The following is a 19156-nucleotide window of genomic DNA, read 5'->3' as shown; positions in this document are numbered from 1 at the left end:
TCTGTAGTTCCAATTTATTTTCGAGCTGTTTTGCTGTAATTTACAGTGCAGTGTATTGCTTTGCCCTTGTTAATGTGAGCCTCTTGCATTGTTTCCCCAGTTGGACAGGACTTACACCGGCCTGCAGACGCTGGGCGCAGAAACGGTGAGGCAGCAGGCGGTGGGATGGGTGTGATAGCTGGTTCCATTGAGGGTGTTTAAAAAGAAATAAGATGCAGAACACTAAGCACCAAGTCAAACTCATCCGTTTTCACAATTTCTGGAATGAAGATTTTGATCTGTTGCGATATGAAATGCTTGTGACACCCTGTGCGACATGACAGCACTCCTTTTTCCATTTCTGGTTCAGGGAAAAAAATTTAACAAGTACTTCACTTTGAGAACTTGTTTCTTTGCATGGCCTCTGATACCAGATGTCTCACTTTCCTTTCTGATGTGCTGCAGGTGTCGTACATCAGGATTTAAATTTAAGATTTTGCCTAACTGTCCTGCTGACATCTTGCAGTAGCTTAAGCACAGCTTCCGCCTGTGCCATCTTTCAGTAACCTTGTGAAAAAACAACTCTTAAAGCTGTAAATAAAATAAATGAATAACCCAGTCTGTTATATCCCTAAAGTGTGTCTCTTATTTTTCCCCTGTGCTGTAGTAAATGGAAAAATTTTATTGTGGAACTACATTATTCTAGTCTGGAGAAAGCATTAATGTGAGATGACCACATTACTCTTCAGAAATGTCTTTAAGTTTGACAGTGTAGTAGTGGTGTTATCAAAATGCAAGCTGAGCTCTGTGCCAACCCCAAGGGATTGCCTGGGAATGGGCTCTCTGCTCTCAGTGTTTGCTGCTCAGATTTCCCCATGGATGCTGTTTTACTAGAGCAGCGTAGTGATGTGAGATTCTTGTCCTGCACCAGGTGCTCCTGGACCTGTGGGAAGCCTTCCTGAGATGAATGGGAGTTTTGTGCAGAGCTGGGGGGAGGGAGAGATAGGATTCCAGCCATTATAAAGTAATTGCAGTGAAAACAAAAGGCATATCTGTTGGTTTTTTTTTTGCTCTCTATACCTAACTACCAAATACTAATGTCACTGATTTCACCTGTTTCTGGAAGGTAGTGGACGTGGAGCTGCACAGGCATTCCCTTGGTGAGGAGTATCTCTTCTCCCAGTCTTCAGAATCAGACCTTTCTGATGCTCCAGCATCTTTACCACTGCCACTGAGTATCCCAGCACCAGTCAAAGCTTCTTCACCAATCAAACAGTTGCGGGACTCCAGCCCAGATGCTTCTGCTGACAAAGGTAAAGCAGATGGGTACTGGTGAGATATGAGTCCTTGGAACTTCCTCTCTTCTGGATACCTTCTCCTAGTTGTTTTCTTGGCTTAAAGGGTATTTATTCTGTGCTCCTTGCTTGCCCCGGGTGGTTATTTTATTAGTGCACAAGGAAACGCAATTCAGAAATTGTGACCGTTTGTTCTCATTTTGTTTTTCAACTTGTAGTTTGCATAGTGGGCTGTTCTTCTAAAATCAGTGAATGTAGGCACGTGTGCAGCACATGCAGTTGGACAAAGGCTGTTTAATAGAACTTTTGCATACTGTTTTCAGAGAGCTGCTAGGTTTCTGCAGACTGTGTTATGTTTGATAGTCTGGTGGTGTGTTCAGTTATTTATGTTTGTTCCTAACGTGAGATGAGCTTGAAAAAAAAAAATCTTCTAATGTAACTGAGGTGTTGAAAGGGCAGAGCAAAAAAGACAAAAAAGATGTTGTGTTTGTTTGCCTGAAGGATGGCATTCGTGTATCAGTCTGGTTCTCACCTTCCCCTGAAAGGTCTGGCAGTGCAGTGCCCTGCAGCGTGCCAGCAGTTCATGCTGCAGCATCATGTGAATTGCCTGAAGCAAGCTGGGTGCTGGCCAGGTGGACACACTATTCTGTTTTTAAATTTATGTGAAATAGGAAAAACTGCATCTCTGTTAGCATTTAACTTATTTTTCTGGAACGTACAGTGTTAAGATAAGCCTCAGTTCTCTGGGCTGGGAAAAAAAGGAGTCTTTGATGGTTCGCGTGTTTTGATATGAGAAATTTGCTGGAAACAGCAACTTTGTATTTCTAAATATGATCAGATAACATGACTATGTTCCTTTTGTGATCTATTCTGATTCCTGTATTAAGGAATGACTGCAGTGCTGATGTTTTGCATGATGCATTCTGCCAGGGGCATTGTCGTGGCTCAGCAAGAAAGTCTGTTGTTTGAGTGCAGTGTTTTCTCATGGAGGCACAGCCAAAAAAAAAAAGGGGGAAAGGAAACAAACATTAAATGCACAGGATTTTATCAGAGCGTGAAGATATGCAGTAGCTGTAGAAGAGGGAGGAAGTAAACTTGCCTCCCATGCTGACTGACATAGCTTCTCTCAACGGGTTAACTGATCTCCTTTTACCTCAGGTAAGACAGATTCTTTATCCCAGGTCAAAAGCAGTAGTTGGTCTCCCTGTATTTTACTCCAACAGATGTACTGAGGGATTTCCTGTGAAGGAAATTTTTGCCTTAGCTGTGCAGAATCCGGACTGTGGTCATGGAACTGCCAGCAGCTTTTGGTCATTGGAGGGGCCTTTTCATAAGACGCTGCACACTGGCTGGTGACCTACCGAAGCTGAACAGGCTGTGTATGATAGCATTTTGCTCTTTGGTTCAGGGACAGATCCACCAGGCTTGCTTAGGAGGAAATCCATTATCACCCTTTCTTCCTTTTCAGCACCTCCCACCAGCTGCTGTCTCCTTCTTTCCTTCCTTTGAGAAGGTATTTGTTGAATCCTAGTTATGTTTATGTAGAGAATCACAGTAAGGCATTAGGCCTCTCAACCTAAGAATTATTTTTCTTCTTTTCCCTGTTTTAATCAGGATTCCCTGGGAATGCTGAAACTGAAAGACATGCCACGTTTTATTCCCTGCCATCTTCGATAGAACGGACTCCCACCAAATTAGCCACACAGAAAGTTCCCTTTGGCTCTCATGGAAATTCAGCCTTTCAGCCCATTGCAGCTAGCTGTAAAATAGTGCCTCAAGGTCAGATTCCAAGCCCTGCAGAGTCGCCAGGAAAATCCTTCCAGCCTATCACCATGAGTTGCAAGATTGTATCAGGTGAATGTTAGTTTACATATCTGAGCGCTTCACTCTGGAAAACCAGAGATTGAACCAGTTGGACTCGTTTTGTGTCCTTTCCCTGCCTGCCTGTGTTTGAACATCAGGCAGTAGGAAACTAGAATGAGGAGCTAAACACAGTAAGCGTGAAATGCTCCGTGTCAAATCAAAAAAGGGATGAGAACTTTTCTTTCCCTGATAATGAATAATTTTAGGTATGAAGATCGTAGTCTTTAACTGGAGAGAAAGGCCTAGGCAAGGATGCTTCTTCCATATGTGCTGTTTGTATGTGGGAAGAAGCCATTCTTCTCCCTCCCTCTTCTGGACAACAGGGATTGATTAAAAAGAACTTTGTTCTGATTATTGGATGATGAATTTTCAACCTTGTTTGCTCAAATGGTCCATCTTGTACTTATGATATCTCCTCAAATGGAGCGACTTTGGTCTTCCTCTTCCAGAAGTGCACCCTCTGGATTAAATTTCCAGGGTGCTCTTTGGGTAACTTCTCAACCAGTGGTGGCCAAGGTGCTAGTTATTCACTTAGCTTATAGAGCTTTCCCTGCCTGGGCATGATCCCATCCACTGGAAGATACTTTGCATCAGAAAGTTGTTACGTGCAGCTCACTGTGTCACGTGTGAAGGTGGGAGATGACCTGCTGAATGTCAGAAAATGAAGCACCAGCTATCACTGTGTGTTTTCTGATCTGCTCCCACATTATTTTTCTCAAGTATCAGGATGGTTTTTTTGTTTGTTCTTAGATTTCAATATTTTTCTGTGACATCTTTTAGGTAGTAGTGATTTATATTTGAACCTATGCCTTGTGCTTTCTTCTTTCTCAATAAAATACTACTAATCTTCTAATAAGCTCTGCTGCTAATCTTCACTCTACTAATTCTTCTTTTTCCAAGCCTGTCCAGAAAGCAAGAAGTATAGTGCATTCTATCTTTCTCAATATCCTTGGATTATTCTCTGTTGGTTTTTGCTATTTAAATGTTTCTCTAAGCATTCCTGCAAGACTGCTGTCTGCTGAGAAGCATCACCCTTCCAGGTTCGAACAGCAGCTTATAAAACATAGGGATTATTTATGCTCCATTTTAATAGTAAATCGCTGCCAACAAAGCAGATTAACAAGCAGCTGAAGTTTAGTGTACTTGCTGCCATCTTGTTACTTTCTTGCCTGTCCTTTTCTCCACGTTTCTTGATTATCCCCTTGTGCATTTTTTTTGCTTCTGTTTTTCTCCTGGCCTTCTTACCCCCAAGTTGCATATGTGCCTTCAAGGGTATCTGCTGTCATGAGAGCAGTGAAGAGACAAGATTGGCTTGGCCTGGCTGCTGGCTGCTGTTTCACACAGCCTTTTTACATGAACTGTTTGGTCCTTGGCCTGGATGCCTGCATTATGGGCTCCTTGAGGGAAAGAGAGTGCTTATCAAAGAGCTCAGCTCTCTTCCTTTATTTTCTTGGGTGGTCTGGATTTAACAGTGAGAAAGATGTTAACCCACCTCAGAATTCAAGCATGGGCTAGCTGGCTTTCTAAGATCTCTTTGAACCCTGTTTGGCTCAATGGATAAAGAATGCCCAGGGTAGGTACGAGCTCTTATGCTTCACACTCCTTTAACTCCCACTTTATTCTTTCTCTCTCTTCTCCAAGCTCTGTGATCTGGCTTAGTCTTGGAAATGCATCCTCAAAGACATTCCTTCTCTAATCATTTGTTAACGCGCTACTACTGCTGTATTTTTGTGTTCTTACAACATTGATGAGATAGAAGCATTGGACTTTTTTCCTGAAGGTTCTCCAATATCGACCCCTAGTCCATCTCCGCTACCTCGTACCCCAACCTCCACTCCGGTGCACATGAAGCAAGGCTCTGCTAGCTCAGTCATTAATAATCCATATGTTATTGTGGACAAGCCTGGACAGATGGTTGGAGCAGCAGCCACAAGCACAGGTGTGTAGTGTGACCCCAGAAGGCAGAGTGACTTCATCTTACGCATTCCAGTTTACTGTCCCTTTCAAATGGTAGTGTAATCATGGTATTTCAGTCTGGAAAGTTGGAACTGTACTCAACAAAGAGAGAATGTTTGCTTGAGTGACCTGTAACACGGCTGAGAGTGTGTCAGAGTTGACTTCAGTTTTATTTAGGAAACAGCATGTAGTGTAAAAGTTCTTAACAACCATAAAAGAAAGGAAAGAAAGTAGTACAGACTGTGTGGTGAGTAGAGGTTTAAACACAGACAGTGCACAGCTGGTTGGGCAAGGACTGTGTCTTGGGTATGGGCAGAGAACACGGGGAGAATTGCAGCAGCTCACAGATGTGGTTCTGAGTCCAGTGCAGGAGATGTGACCCACAGCTCTGCGTTACCAGAGCGGGTGTTGTGACCAGTGTGTTTCAAAGCATGCTTTGTGTTTGTGTAGGTGTGTACTTACTGGCATCTCAGGGTAGTTCTTAGAACCAGGTGTTGAACTGCAGTGTCCATGTGATGCTAACTGTTCTTTGGACATGGCTGGAAAATGCCAAAAAATCCCTTAACGCTGCTGATAACACAGCTGTCACACTGTGTCCAGTTTCCTCGCAGAAGGAACTAGTAGAGAAAATATAGTAGTAGCTGAATGTTTTTAGTGTATCTGGGGGCTTTCCTGATATGTTGGTTTCGCCAGTAGGGTTTTTGTTTTTCTTTTGCTGGTTTTTCCTGTTTCTTCCTTACCTCCAGCCTGACTCTGTTCTGCTTCATGGTTTGTTGTGGCTTGGTGACTGTCGTGTTCTCCTAGTAGGGAACTTTACATGGAGAATAGGATCTGGAGAAGCATCAGAGGGTATGAGTATTCAAGTCCAAATGCTACTGAAGTGCACCTTCATGTAGTTTCCCACTACATCAGTGTGATATCAGTACAGACTGGCCTGAAAAAACTGCCTGCTGCTTCTCCCTTCCCTCGTGTTCCTGTCATTTCACCCTGTCCTACACAAACCAAATCAGATGGGTGGCAGAGCAGAAAATTAGTGCCCTCCCCTCCCCTTATTTTTTGTTGTTGGACACAGGCCCTGTGTGGAACAAGGGGAGTATGGAACTGGCTTTCTGGCAGCAGCAGCTAGATAGGATTGAGTAGAAAGTGACATTTCAGACAAAATAGTTATTTTCTATAAAACTTTTGATCATATTTAAGAGGGTGACACCTGAAACTTAGTGTTTTGTGGAAGCCAGCCTTTATGTATCCCATTGTTTTGAGAAATGGCTGCACAGTTTACTTATAAATGTAGGTGCGGGTTATAATGCATGTGAGAGACTATGAACTTGTTCTTACTGTGGTTTTGGCATCTCTTTATCAAAAGAAGCTACAAAACCAGGCTAGTAGCAGTAACTGAATTGCTGCAGGGCAGCAGCTGTGGGTTGCATACAGCGCTGCTAATACAGAGCAAGTTTGTCACTGGCTTTTACACTCAGACCCTCACCTGCGTAAGGCAGCAGGTGGGTACTGTGGCACACCTTTCCAGGAGCAGACCCAGGAACCTGTCTTCATCTCTCACTTCCAGTTCTTCGTCTTCCCTCCCTTCCTCTCATTACTCCTCACCCAGTGTGTCCCTTCTTTTCTGACCTTCCTCTTTCCTTCCATGCCATCTTCCTCAGATCCTTCTCAGTGCCATGTCTAAAGCTAGAGCAGGTTCAGAGGGTTTCAGGGCAGTGGAGGGAGCTACATTTGTGGCAGCAAATTCTAACTTGGGAGCTTGTTTACTGTTGTCATTTCTTGTAGTTCACCTGTAGCCAATGCAGGCAGTCATCCAGGAGCTATCTTCCAATTTGCAACAGACAGCTCTGAGTGTGGGCTGCAGACCCTCCACCTGGGAGCTGTGCTGTCCTCCTGGAGCTGCAGAACCATGTGGGGTTTGGGGCCCAACAGGGGGAAAGTAGAAATGGGAGACCTCCAGTATTGAAAAATAGTCTCCTTTTTCATTCTGTACAGATGATGAGAGACAAGGACCTAGTGTATTTGTAATGAAAAGTAGTTTGTTCTGTGCCTGTGCCAACACCCACTGATGTCCCTTGTTATGTGCACCTCATGGACAATAGAGAGTTGAGATGAAATGCCTCCTTTGTGGTTAGAAGGGCATCAAGTTGAGTGGCACTGCTCCCTGCCCTGCCCTGAAGTCTGCCTTGTTTCCCAACACACAGGGAGCCCCACCAGCAAGCTGAGCAACGTTTGTCAGGCCTCTCATGGGGCCGGGTCTCCTGTACCGAAGAGCCACGGGAGCAGCTTTGTGACCTCAGCTGTTAAGGTAATGTTCTTGTGGGGCGTGCTTCCCATTAAAGGCACAGCTTTCAAAATATCTCATCTGTCAAAAGACCTCTTTTTTTAGTAGACTAGGATCTGTTTCGGTCTGTTAATGACAGTATATAATTAAACCAGATGTGCCTACTTCAAAAGCTCTACTTGGTTTATTATTTTATGCTGCAGCTGTTCCTAGCAGTCTTAAAATAGGTAATTTGTTGACTTTATAACTGCCTACATGCAGAAAAATAATCATGCAAATAGCAGAGTAACTGAACCTGTAACCAGTGATCAATAGGGTTCACATTCTGATCTGCAAAGCTCAAATGGTACAGAGCTGATCTATCAGATAAAATCCTTCCCTGCACAAGATGTGGGAGAGGTATTTCTGACAGGCAAGCAGCACCAGTGAGCCTCTGCCTGAAAGCAGCTGCTGCTCATGGGAGCTATTCCCTGTCTTCGTGACTCAGGAACCTTGATGTTGGTTGTGGAGAGGAAGGTTTTCCAGTCAGCTTGCAGAAAGCAGATTGTTTCCCATTTGGAGCTGAAGTGCTTCCCACATCTGTTAAGAAAAATGTGTTGAAGATTGCTCTCCGAAGCGATTGGTTTGCAGCACTTTAACTGTCAGGTGCTGGCTGGCTGTTCTGCTTCCAAGAGCCTGTCCATCAGCTGGGTTTTACTTAACTGTTAAAAGTCACTTGTTTTATACTGGTTTGGGGCTGTTCTTTTTGTAAGGTTTTAAATGAGTCAGAATGGGCACGTATCATTGTAAGAGCTTCATTCTGTTGGATTCGGTTAAAATCTGAAGGTATTTAAAACAAAAGAAATAATAACTTTGTAAGCAGATGTATTTATGTCCACACATCTTCTGGCTAGTGGGAAGTTGTGATTTTGTGGTTTCTTTAAGAGGGAGGGATGTCTGGTAGTTCAGTGTGATGTTATAGGTGGTATTTCACTTAGTGCTTTTTATCTCTTCACTGCATGCTGGTTTCCTCTGTATATTTTTTTTTTAATGACTTAAACCTGCATTTCTTCAATCACTTGAACATGACCAGTATGCATGGTGCTCTTGAATGGGCTGGCCATGCCTCTGACCTTGTCTTCACTCCTCCTCCTGTTTGCTGGCAGTGGTTTGCTCTTGCTTGCCACGTAGCTATGTAACTGATCTGGTTGGAAGCTCATCTGTTTTCACCTGTCTGCATTGGCACAGGAAAGGCAGGAGTACTGATTTAATGTCTTGAGGATTTTTCGGTTGTGTTCCATCCCAAGGATGGACTAAGCAATCGTGAAACCGCAGCCATACATTTCACACTGATCCTAAAGTAGTACAATTATTTTAATTAAACAAACTATAACTGTCCCATAATTCCTCAAATACACTGGACAACTCTCTTGCCCAGGTTGCTCAGGAACATGTCCAGTTGGATGCTGAGTATCTCCAGTGTTGAAGAATCCCCAGCCTCTCTAGGCAGCCTGTTCCAGAATTCAATCACTACTTAAAGAAAAAACAACAAAACAACTTATGTTTAAACAGAATGTGTTGTATTTTAGTTTGTGCCCATTGATTCTTGTCCTGTCATTGCACAGTATTGAACATTGTCTGACTCAGTCGTGTTCTCACCCTCCCATCAGTATTGTGTCCCTTGATTAGATACCCACTCAGACATGACTTTAACATACAGCTATTAGCCTGCCTCAGTGTTACAGCTCAGAAATGCTTTGTATAAGAAGCTGGGGGGGGCCTGTCTGTTTCTTTCATTTGTGTATGATGTGGTAAGAAACAGTTACTGCTGTTGGAGGTGTAAATTGACAATTTGCTTAATATGTTGTATTAAGTATGTTACATTCCTGTTCCTTAAGTGTTTTTGGAAATGGTTTATTTGTACAGCTAATTTGGAATTGCCCAAATTGTCCATGCCACCCACTATTAGTAATCTCTTTTTTAATTGCTTTTGTTGGACATTTCACCAATCTTTGTGCCACATCTTCCTATTTGCAGCAGGAGGATTCCCTGTTTGCCACCATGCCACCTCTTTGTCCCATTGGGAGTCATTCCAAGGTGCAAAGCCCCAAATCAGTCACTGGAGGACTTGGAGCTTTTACAAAGGTATTCCTCTTGGCATTTGTGCCTGGACAAGGAGCCTAGTTTTACCATTTCTTGCTGCCACAAACCATGTAACTTAAGCATGTGGAGCTTACTGGAACCAGTGTGCCTTGCTGCCAGGAGCTCTCTAGCCCCTCTCTAAAGATGAATCTTAATTTCTTTTCCTGTGACTCTGCTGTTGCTGTGATCTTTCCTTTCGTTATCTCCTTCATCCTTTCTTGTTCTCCTTTGAGTCACTGTTGTATTGAAGCTGATACTTTTAAAGGCTTTATTTGGTCAGCTACCATATAAGTAAACAGTAGTAGATCTACCTACTTTTACATTTTGTAATGGTTTCTTACAAAATGCTGTGGTGATTTCTGAGTGTCAGATGTTTCCATTTGTGAGTAAGTTTCCTTAGAAGTTACCACCTTGAATTTGTTCCTGGTAATACTAGGAGAACCAAAAGATTGAAAGTGTTTCCTAGCAGTTACAGAATCCACAGCAATCTGGTGGGAGAAAAAAACACCTGCCAAACCAAGGGCCTTTCTTAAGTTGCTGATCTCGATGATTAGATTTATGGCTTGTCCCAGATAAAATCATACCGTGTTGAAAAGTACACAAGAAAATAATATAATCTGTAACCAGTTACAGTATCTATACCTGGTTACAGTATCTACAGATATAATATCAATTATAATTTTGCAAGGTAGAAAATAAGGATGTTTTGGGCAGCGAGGTTCATAGGTATTTGAAACCTTACAGTGTTCTGTCTCCTTTCTGAGATGCAGGATACCAATAGTAAGATTGAGTACTTACAATACTCCTGGAAATGTCTGTGATGCTTTAATTTCTGTGAGCATCTTTCAAAGTGGGAATGCTGGCTTAAGTACAGGCCTCCTCACACGCTTGTGTGCTGGGAGTAGCCCTCACAATAGGATGAGTTAGAGTTCACCTGGTGCTGTGTGAGAACCATGTCTGAGTTACTGTTGTGTGCCTGTTCCTGCAGGCAGGCTGTTCCAGAAATGATTCCCAGTGTCTTAGTTGTTTGCTTTTTGTTTGGCTTTTGTTTTGTGTCAACTTTATTATGTTACTTAATAGGTGATAATAAAACAGGAGCCAGGAGAGCTGCCCCAGCAACCCCAGGTGTCAGCAGCAGGGCCGACCACGCAGACCTCTGTGCAGCAGTATGTCACAGTAAAAGGAAGCCACATGTTGGCCTTGTCACCGCAGAAGCCAGCTGTGAGCACGAGCGAGGGGACAGCACAGTCCAAGGTATGAGGCACTTGGGCATCTTTGGTTGGCTGTCAGCCTTCTGTCTTGCCTTGTAACACCTCGTGTTTCTCCTGTGGCCACGGGGTTGGTTGTGCCTCAGGCACAGGCAGCAGTACTCTGGGTAGCAAGTTTCCCATGCGCATTTAGCTCATGGTGTGCTTACCTCTTGCCCTTGTGAAGGGAGCAGCATACACAAATGCTACTGCGTTTCATTGCTTACAGAAAGCATTTCCTACTCCTCTCTAGCCCTTTGCAGCAGTGAGGAGGAGGCTTGTTTTGAACTGGATCCTGACAACCCAGAAAGTTGGCTGCCGTTATCAGCTTTTGCTGAAGCTCATCCAGGTCTCTCCATAAAAGGAAGTAAATTCTTTCCTTGGACAGCAGGCCTGCAGCAAAAAATAAAAGAGCAGGACAAACAGGGAGCAGGGATGAAGACTGGTCCAGAGCTAGCATAAGGTTTAAGTGGTGCTACGCAAGTGGTTACGGAACTGATTTGACAGGGGTGATGAAGCATTGTGAGGATTGTGAAATTGTGTGCTGACCACAATGGACTGCATATGGAGGGTTGAGTTTTTTCGTAAGTACATATTTGCATTGCCCTTTTTACTGCCTTATTTGCCTGTTTGAGCAGGTATGCAAACTCTGCGTTTGCCTGCAGATACATCAACACACAAACTAAAGCACTCTGCAGATTCTAATTTGAGGCCATGGTTTTCCCAGGGAGTCTGTTCCCATGAATGAGTTGAAATTAAATCTCTGGATTTCCACCAAGGCAAGCTTTATCCTTAGTTGGAATTAATCCATTGCTTGTATATCAGAGAAAAATGAAGTTGCCCTGTGATTTGAATGTATTTAATCTTTTGTGAGTACTCTGAAATCCTGGCTGTGTTTAATAGCTTATTGCTCTTTACCTGGGGTTGGCTTCTTGCCAGTCCAATGTTGATTGGGGATAAAGAACCTTACACACAAGTAGACCTATACAAATTGTCCTGAAATACCTAGAGGTGAAGGCAGCGTGCCAGTTAGAACTGGAGTGGTTGAGTGTCACATCATGCAGTGCTTCTTTGTTGCAGGTTGTTGGTGTTCCAGTTGGTTCTGCTTTACAGTCAACAGTGAAGCAGGCAGTGGCTATCAGCGGTGGCCAGATACTTGTGGCAAAGTCTGGTTCTTCAGTGGCAAAGGCTGTTGGTCCAAAACAGGTTGTGACTCAAGGCGTAGCCAAAGCCATCGTGAGTGGAGGTGGAGGAACAATCGTAGCTCAGCCTGTGCAGACTATAACAAAGGCACAAGTTACTTCCACAGGCGCTCAGAAAAGTACATCACAAGGATCAGGTAGAGTGATTTTGCACCTTGTTAATGGCTCGCTGTGGTTCTGTAATGATTCCTTCACATCTGAAATAATTCTGTGATGGAAAAACTTGAAAATGAATAGAAAGATCTATAGTGTGGTAAATGTTACCTTGTTATCTGCAAGAGGGAAGGATGCACAAGTACAATAACAGTATGCTCCCTCCAAGGAGCAGAGTACTTGTTTCTGTGTTTCAGTTACACGGGCAGTGGGTGTTTGGGGTGCCCTGGGATGTGGAGATCAGCACGATGTGCTGGGGAATGGGCTGCAGACCTGATGAACTTTCACAAAGCCAGATCTTGTGCTCCTGTCCTGCCCAGCGCTGTGGTCCTTGGATGCTCAGGGGGCCCCACATGAACCCAACAAAAGCTCAACTGTTCTTACTGCATCTCCCATCTTGCTCAGTGCCTGCAGTTAAGGGAATTTGGGCAGAAGCATCCAGCCTGCTTCTGCATGCAGCTGGCTTTAGCTGGGAATGTTAGCTCAGACTCTGGGCTGTTTGAAATGTGCTGTGTGGCCTGTAAACTTAAGCCAGCAGATTCCGCCACTGTATTTCTTTGGCCTGTGACCTGCAGAGATTTCACTTAATCTTTTTTCCTAGACCTATTCAAAGTGTCTGCATCACTGGTGGATTTTATCTGCTGTTATGGCAGCTAAGCATGGTTTATTGAAGGCTAGATATGTGGGACTTCCAGAGCTTTCATTCTGTGCAGATTTCAATGCATGCTGGCCTCTTCAAGGAGTAATTTTTTTTTTTTTTTTAATTCCTTCTTTCTAGTGATGGCTACACTGCAGTTACCAGCCACCAACCTGGCAAACTTGGCAAACTTACCACCGGGCACCAAACTGTACCTCACCACCAACAGCAAGAATCCTTCTGGCAAAGGAAAACTGCTTCTCATACCCCAGGGAGCCATACTGCGAGCCACAAATAATGCTAGTTAGTCTTGCAGGGAAATCTAATGAGTTAAATAATGTAATCACTGCATAATTAATGTTTGCTGTTCTTGCTATAACATGTCTTCGTACTGTGAAAGCAGTAACAGAAGGAAGTTTCTTTGTTCACAACAACACAGTACATGGAGCTTTTTAAGCCCGGATTGCCTTCTGTTTTAGATGGTACTGCTTTACATGTAGAGCTCCCAGTATCTGTCTTTCTGTGCTGAAAGTAGTGCAGTTTTTCTCAGAGCTCACAAAGCAGGATTGCCTTTCACTCTACTTTGATATATAGGGAGAGATGCCTGCGTTTTTCTAATGTAGAACTGATGCTGATTTGAATGCATTTTTGAAAGCTATTAGTAAGTCATGGAATGAGACCCTGGAAAACAAGAAACATAAACTAGCTCTGAGAAGGACAAGATGACTATATCTGGAATAAGAGAAATAAATAGATTTCAATATTGATAAAAGGTTTGATTTCAAGCTGTTGACACCAGCAGAAATAATTTGTTGTTAATAGAGTGAAAGCAAGTTTGATTCAAAACAAGTTTCATGCTTGTAGGTATTGTGAAATACCTGGAGAACAGCGTTGCTGAAATTGTCCTTAGGGCTGATACATTTTTTTTTAATAGCGTGCTCTTGCTATAGGAAATGTTTTATGAGCCTTCTCTAGAATGCTCATCTTTGAGGCTGAGATAGATGGACTGGGTGCCGAGTGTTTGCTTGCAAGTCTCCATCTCTGATGTGAGATAATCAGCTTATTATGTAAGAAGGTAAACACCAGCAGCATAGTAGCAGAGTGTCACTGAAAACATGGGTACTGTTGATGGTATTCTGGGCTGTACTCATGATGGGAGCCTCTTCGCTGAAGATTTAGATGGCAGTCCAATCTTAACAAGTAAATGCTCTCTCAAGCCTTGAAGGAGAGCAAATAGTTGTGATTTATGACAGAGCCATAGTGTTTTTCAATCTTGGTTTCCTAGTGGGAGACTACAACATGTCTGTGTCCATTCTCTTCCTCCTGGTGGCAGAGCAATATCAAAACGTTGTGATTCACCACCAGTTAGAGTCCATGATCCACTCTGTGTTAACAAAACTGCATTGGAACAGCAAGCAGAAGTAAAATTAAGAAGCTGATGGGATTTATTGTGTTTTCAGGGCTTTTGCTGTAGATTCAGTACCTGCAAAAGACTTACAGAAACACTGTATATCTGTTGTACAGCATTTTCTTTGATAGAAACTTTACAACAGCCTTGAATGAGCTTTCTATGTCCAGTAGTCCTCATTCTCCCCATGTCTCCCTTTATTCATTGCATTTGCTGAGCTTTCAGAGTGCATAGCAGCACATCTGAACTGTGCTGTACTGAGCAATTATGGTATTTATGCCTGTGTGTATTCAGCTACACAACATGCTGCAGCAAGCATCTTGCAGGCTGTTTTCAGGTACTTGTATGTACAGGAGTACTTCAGCAACTGGCGCTGTCTGGTGCAGAAGAGCAAAACCTTCTGTTCTGGTTGCAGGTCTCCAATCTGGTGGCTCTACAAATAGTGGAGGAGGAGGAACCCAAAGTACAAGCAGTAACTTGTCACAGCACCTCACCTATACATCCTACATCCTGAAGCAGACACCCCAGGTCAGTGGCACAAGCACTAGCTGGAGCAGATGGACATTTCAGGCTGCCCTCTAGCAAGCTGTGCTGTTTTCTCCTCTGTCAGGCACAACTTACTATTGGTACTTGTGCATCTCTGCCCTTTGCCTCCCCTTACTGAGTAGCACCCCTCATCGCTCGGCTCCTTGCAGACTGAGAAAGTAGCATGGAATACTTTTTCATGGCAAGCAGTGGGTGGTGTTGAGAGAGGATTAAAGAGCCTGTGGTGGCAGGGGAGCAAGGGTCTCCAAAAAAAAACAGGTGACTTGACAAAGATAATATAGAAGAGATACCTTGAATGGTAAGTTGTGGAGGAGTTGTAGGAAAGCTGTGCAGACAGGAGAACAAAGGTGTTGTTTGAGAGATGAGAAAGGAAGAGAAGTGACTAAAGAGAAGATCATGTGAAGGGATCTGTGCATGGCAGCGAGTGAATGAAGGCTTTGAAGAGGAGCAACTAAATAATAATGTGAAACAGGAGAGAAGGCAAAACCTCAGATTGTTAGGAGCGTGCCTCCAGTTCTAGCTGTGATTTCTGCATGCTGAGTTCTGAATGTGTAGCGCCTATGGCAGAAGTAAATACATTTTGAAGTGAAGAAATAACACTGTTTTGATTTCTGCTTTTTGCCTAACCCAACAGTAGTCTTTCTGATCTCGCAAGTTAAGTAGCATTTGTCACAAAGAATAAACCTGAAGAGCATGAAATGTGTTAAATTATGGTGCTGTGTAGCTGCCTCTGAGGACAGCTTTTTCACCCTTACCCTTTTCATCAGAGAATGTTCTGCACTGGGAAGGCTGTGCCCAGGTCTGGTTGCAGAATCCTCCATTGCAGTTAATGGTGCAGTGGAAAAAATGCTTTGTGGCAATGGAGTGCTTCTAGTCTTTGGAGGTGGAGATTCTCTTTCCGACCTCATGCAAAGATACCAGTACACCAAACTTCTTTAATTCCCAGTATTTGTGTAGAGAAAGAAAGTCAATAACCTTCTGCATCAAGTAGTATTTTTGCATCACAGAGCAGTTGCAGATGTTGCTGTTCTGCTTAAGCTGCAGGCCTGTAGGTGTTTTGACAGTCTCTATTGACCACTCCTAACTTGTCCTGTATTGACTTTTAACTGTGGTTTCCAAGTGCTGAACTGTGACTTATTTCTGGAGCAGGGCACGTTTCTGGTTGGTCAGCCTTCTCCTCAGAGTTCTGGGAAGCAGCTCACTCCAGCATCAGTTGTTCAGGGCAATGTAGGAGTTGGAGCATCTTCAACACAAGGACAAGCATTAAAAGTAATAACTGGACAGAAAACTGCTTTATTTACACAGGTAAGCTACAAATGATGTGTTTTTCTTGCCAGACAGCATTTTGTTGGCTAAGGGGTAGAAATCACAATTGCACAATACGAGAGCTTTATCTTTTGTAGCCCTTTGGTTTTTCTCTGTACAGTTATGATGGTGGCTGTGGTACAAAAGCATATTCAGGTGTTCTTGTGAGTGAAGGTGTTAGACAGGGCTTTGTCAGCTTTGTAGGTGTTCTCAAAGTGGGTTATGTCTGAGCTTAGGTTGCTAGCTTGTAAACATGCTCTAGGATTGTGTAATGATATGGTATTAGAGGAGTGAATATGGGCAGATGCAAAATTGTGCTAAAATATTTGAATGTAGGAATGGGTCCTCTGCTTAATCTCTTCGGTATGTTTTACCCCGGTCGTTTTCAGATTCCTCAAAGGCCCTTATTTTAAAGAAAGTACTCAGTCTCACCAGCATTCAAAAGCAGTAGTCACATTTTGTTTTGTTTTGGTTTTTTTAAGACAACAGTTTGGTGAAGTTGAATCTGAATTCAGAAATTTTGTTGCAGTTGTTCTTGTCGCAGAAAAGTTTAAAAAAAGAAAAATTCCAGTACTATAAATGCCATTTGGTTGAAAAACAAACAAAACCCCACAGGAACAGTATTGCAGCTTTTTACCTTGTGCTGAACTTCTTTTCAAAGGCTGCAGCCAGTGGACAGACATCACTGATGAAAATATCGGACGGGTCTCTGAAGTCGGTGTCTGCCTCATCCCAGCTCTCCAAACCTGGCACCACGGTGCTGAGGGTCTCAGGCGGTGTTATCACCACAGCTGCTGCTCCTGCTGTGGCCCTTCCCACTAATGGGGTGGCCCAGGTGAGACACAGTATTGCCAGTGTGCTGTAATACAGCATCTACACCTCTTAGTTTATGGGTATTCTTCTTTCCAGCACTGTTGGTTGATCTGCCTTATAATTGTGTTCCAGTGCAGAATGCAGAAACCTTTTGCAATAGTACAGATTTTTGGCCCTTTAAACTCCAAATCTGTCACTGACAGGAGAGTGTAAAATGCAGGAATCTGCCTCCAAGCAGGGCAGTGAAAGCCAGCAGTAATTAGACTGTAGGCCACTACTCTGAAATCAGACTTCCCACGGTGCTTAAAGCCTGGTCTGTCATGAACGCGTTTCACAGTGGCCAAGGTTCAGTGTCCTTTTGGTTCTGTCTGTGTTCAGGGGATGTTGCTCCTCTCTGCCCTGGGAAGTTACACAGTCCAGGAAGGAAAGGAGATGCTCTGCCCTGGAGTGAGGTCGAAAGTAAAACATTTGTGTTCCTAGGGTGAGTGGGGATACAACCGTTCAATGCAGGTTGCCCACCTGGAGGGTAGATGGAGTTTGTGAGGTGGAGAGGAGACAGCATAGAGTAAAGTGTAGCTCACAAGAAGGGTTTCCCAGAAGCTTCCTGCTTCTCCTGTGTGGGGAGCAAAGATTAACAAAGCTGCAGGTTGAGACCATGGTGCCTTGGAGAACTGAACCCAGGCATCTATCAGGGTTGTGTTGATTATATCAGTGTGTATTGCTTTAAAGGCTGAAATCTACTTTAAATGCTACTCACTGTTCTTACAGCTGTCAGTGAAGCTACAAAGATTGGAATTTTCATCCACCTCCTTTATCTCAAGCTCCCCCCCCCTCCTTGTAGTAACCACTGTCACTACCACTGATCAGCCCACCTGTCCCTGCGTGGGTCACAGGCTTGCAGACAGGTCACAGAGCAGCCAGGACACCAGGACCTGCTTGAGGACTGGATTCTGAGTGTCCAAGAGCCTTTCCAGCTCTGGTGAGCAGATGTGGAAAGGTCTCACATCTGTCTAACCAAAATAATATATGTTAATATGAGTGTCAGCCATAGTCATTCAGATTAATTTTGTTAACTGAAGAGCAGAAGAGCTGTGGTCTCTGTGAAGTTAAGGTGTTTCACTTGCCAGTAGATGGCAAAAACAGTGGCAGTGCGTAATGTGCAAATTACCTTAAAGATCAATGTTATTCCTGTCCAAACTTCTTTCAGTGAAAGAAAGTATATAGAGGATGTAGGATTTAGGTAGTGTCTAACGTTGTAACAAAGCATGACTTCTGTGTGAGTCAGTGCAGACACCTGCATTAACAGGTGAGCTCCATTTCTCTCCTTCTGAGCAGTGGGGAAATATTCCTGGGCCAGATTGCTCATCTGGAGGTTTACCTGCTTGCTGGCTCCAGGTACCATCAAAGCAGTTGTAGAAGCAGTTCTGGAGTGCATGACATAATGTTATTTATTTCTGTTCTACCCTTACCATCTTTGCATATGGACTTCTGGATAGATGCTTGTTTCTTACTTGTTTCTTAACGATGAAGCTTTTGCCTTTCTATTTCTAGATATTTCTATATTTCTATATTTCTATTTCTAGATATTCCTTCTTCTTGCTTATTGTTGAATCATCTGTGAGATGAGAAGGAACATTACTGCTTTCTTTCTTATGCAGCAAATAGATAATGCAGGTTCCAGTTCATCGTCTTCTGGAGCTCCTGCAGCAAAGACATCCGGACAGCAACACCAAGTCTGTATAAACCAGACCCAGTCTGCTTCATCAGTAGTGAGCAAGACTGCTACTTCTGCTGTTGTAAGTGTTGCTTCTCTGGTGACTACGTCAACGCCCGTGACTGGAAAAGCTGCAGTATCAGGTATTAAGCTCCATTTGTGCTTTGCCTTTATGAAGTTAGAATTGAGTGTTCTTTGGGTGTCTACAGTGTAAAAAGTAGCATGTAGAGGCATCTGCATTTGTGAATGGGTGAAACTAGAGCCACACTTTCTAAGCTGAATCTTAGTAGGGTAACTCTTCTTTTAGCCAAAGAGTTGGCATCCTAATACGGTACACTGACTGCATCTGATGCAAATAGCAGTGCAAGATGCCCATTAATATTGGAGGCAAATTTTAGCTTTCATTCCAGATCCTCTGTAGATGGTGCCTTCCATGTGTTCAAGGATATAGCGTACCATGATATTGAAACTGTCAGGGATCAGAGATGCTGCAGTCTCAATTCAGGTTGTGAAAGTGAACCTCCACGGAAGCTGAAGGAGCTGCTTAAGCAAAACTTGGCTCTGAGGCTTTGCATCTGCTCTGTTTGTCTTGGAGAGAGTTTTTGATTAAACGGGGAAGCGAATATTTTAAAGTAA

General features: G+C 43.4%; 2 protein-coding genes across 9 annotated transcripts in view; one reads left to right on the top strand and one right to left on the bottom strand.

Annotated features, from left to right (window-relative positions):
• The window catches only part of PLEKHB2 (pleckstrin homology domain containing B2), a 418604-nt gene that overhangs the window by 377691 nt on the left and 21757 nt on the right, over positions 1-19156 (bottom strand). The gene's annotated exons all lie outside the window — the stretch shown is intronic.
• The window catches only part of YEATS2 (YEATS domain containing 2), a 43426-nt gene that overhangs the window by 10374 nt on the left and 13896 nt on the right, over positions 1-19156 (top strand). For 4 of the 6 annotated variants that reach the window (XM_052685570.1, XM_052685569.1, XM_052685566.1 and 1 more), the window contains 13 exons: positions 101-145; positions 1106-1292; positions 2889-3128; positions 4918-5076; positions 7295-7398; positions 9391-9498; positions 10576-10749; positions 11823-12081; positions 12876-13037; positions 14558-14670; positions 15838-15993; positions 16655-16828; positions 18465-18663. In XM_052685570.1, coding sequence (XP_052541530.1) covers positions 101-145; positions 1106-1292; positions 2889-3128; positions 4918-5076; positions 7295-7398; positions 9391-9498; positions 10576-10749; positions 11823-12081; positions 12876-13037; positions 14558-14670; positions 15838-15993; positions 16655-16828; positions 18465-18663 — 2080 coding nt within the window. The remainder of the gene's footprint in view (positions 1-100; positions 146-1105; positions 1293-2888; positions 3129-4917; positions 5077-7294; positions 7399-9390; positions 9499-10575; positions 10750-11822; positions 12082-12875; positions 13038-14557; positions 14671-15837; positions 15994-16654; positions 16829-18464; positions 18664-19156) is intronic. The other 2 variants (XM_052685568.1, XM_052685571.1) reach the window with 2 other exon arrangements.

This window comes from Tympanuchus pallidicinctus, unplaced genomic scaffold (assembly GCF_026119805.1).
Source record: "Tympanuchus pallidicinctus isolate F22 unplaced genomic scaffold, pur_lepc_1.0 scaffold22, whole genome shotgun sequence".
In the NCBI taxonomy this organism is placed as follows: Eukaryota; Metazoa; Chordata; class Aves; order Galliformes; family Phasianidae; genus Tympanuchus; species Tympanuchus pallidicinctus.
The sequence above is the reverse complement of the archived record's forward strand: the minus strand, read 5'-3'. Positions and strand labels throughout refer to the sequence as shown.